The following is a 1,832-nucleotide window of genomic DNA, read 5'->3' as shown; positions in this document are numbered from 1 at the left end:
AGTTTTTGTTGTGCTTGTGCTTTAGGCTGGTGGTGGTTTGGCTTGTTTTGGGTCAACCCGTTCCAAAGCTTTGCACACACGGGGTTGCTTAATCACCATTTCGGCCGAATCCACTTCAACCGAGTCCTCGTTTAAATCCACTCCAAACCTGTCGACCGCATTAACGGCCTGATTCTTGTAATACGTACCCTTTGATGCTGCCCGTTTTTGAGCTGCCTCCCTCGAGATGGCATCATACCGATCAATTCTTGTCTCGAGCTCGAATAGATCATTGGAGGTAACACCCTCAAAATGTTCTCTGAATTTGAAGCTCAAACCAGCTACAGCCATATCTACAAACTCTGATTCAGGCAATCTTACTCAGCATCGTGCTCTAGCTAGTTTGAAGCGGCTTAAGTATTCTTGTGCAGTCTCATGACTCATCTGCGATGTCTTGGCCAGGTCAGCCAACCTAATCTCTTGTTGTGCTCGATAATATTGGTCATGGAAAGCTCGTTCCATTTCCCTCCAATTATTGACTGAGTTGGGCGGGAGATTGATGAACCAAGTGAAGGCTGGTCCCGTGAGGGAGTGGACGAATAGCCTTAGCTTGTTGTCGTCAGAGCTAGCCTCTCCGCACTGGGCCTTGAATCGGCCAATGTGTTCTATAGTGGATTGATATGCATCTCCAGAGAACAATGTGAATGAGGGAATGCGATATCCTGCTGGGTACGGGATGGTATCAATATATGCAGGATATGGTTTAGCATAACTTGGTCTTTCTACCCGTCTTGGTAAGACTCCTATAAGATCTTCAACTAAATTTTGAAACTCATTGAGCCGAACTGGTCGGTCTTGACCTCCTCCTTGATGATTGTTCTGCTGATGGTTTTGAGCCACATTGTTGTTTACTTGATTCGGCTGAGGGATGAATCCTTGGCCGAATCCCATTTCGGGTGGCATGCCATAAAGCGGATATGGCATCCTTGGCTGCTGTTGCATATTCATCTGGTTTGTAGCAGCCATGTTGACTTTGAGCTTGCCTGTTATGCTGATGTCCCACGATTTCGTGCGCTCCATTATTCCCGTTAGCTAACAATTGTTGGTAGATGAGGAGTATGGTGTTATTGAGATTTCCCATTTGGGTACTAGTGTTATTGTTGATGCTTGTTGCCAAGTCTCGACCCAAACCATCTACTGAGAGCCTTAACTCATGGACAGTCCTCCTAGACTCATCGGCCATCATTCGAGCAATCTCCTCAGCCGAAGGGTTGAAATTTGGATAAATCCCCCATTGGTTTTGTCCAGACTGTGATAAGTTTTGATGCGAAAGAACCATTTGTCTGGAAGACATTCCAAATGGTGTCACCGACGTAGATTCGGTCTGAATGCTTGGTACGATCATGGCCATACTTGACATTCCTATGGTTGAGGTGTTGGTAACCCCTAGGACTGCCTGGGTTGCGGCCGTAGTTCCATGACCAGTCGTGACCGCAGACGTGGCCGGGGTTAAGGTACGTGATGGTGTCACACTACCTGACGTCCCTGGTCCACTACTCATGGCTGAAGTTGTTCTTGTATACTTTCGCTTCGGACACTCGGTCGAGGTATGGCCGACTTCGTTACACTTAAGACAAGTATTTCCCCGATATTTTGAGTATGGATTGGGGTGCATCCAAAAATGACGCCTTAGTGTTTAAGTCCCACTGGGCCTGCCAAAAGATGTTTGCCTCAAAATCGTCTCGGCCGAAATAAGGGCCGAGAGACCTGTGGTTGAATCGTCCTTCTGAAATTGCACGGGCGTGCCAACTCGCGGCCGAATGGCCGAACGAGGTTCAGATCTGATTTGTGCT

General features: G+C 47.5%; 1 protein-coding gene across 1 annotated transcript; it reads right to left on the bottom strand.

Annotated features, from left to right (window-relative positions):
- Positions 1-360: 360 nt before the first annotated feature.
- On the bottom strand, positions 361-1,059 carry LOC112178051. The gene has a single exon (XM_024316267.1). The coding sequence runs from the start codon at positions 1,057-1,059 to the stop codon at positions 361-363; it is 699 nt and encodes a 232-aa protein (XP_024172035.1).
- Between the last annotated feature and the right edge of the window lie 773 nt (positions 1,060-1,832).

The sequence above is a fragment of the Rosa chinensis genome, chromosome 7, assembly GCF_002994745.2.
Source record: "Rosa chinensis cultivar Old Blush chromosome 7, RchiOBHm-V2, whole genome shotgun sequence".
Classification (NCBI taxonomy): Eukaryota; Viridiplantae; Streptophyta; class Magnoliopsida; order Rosales; family Rosaceae; genus Rosa; species Rosa chinensis.
Note: the sequence above shows the minus strand (reverse complement) of the source record. Positions and strands in the feature narration are given on the sequence as shown.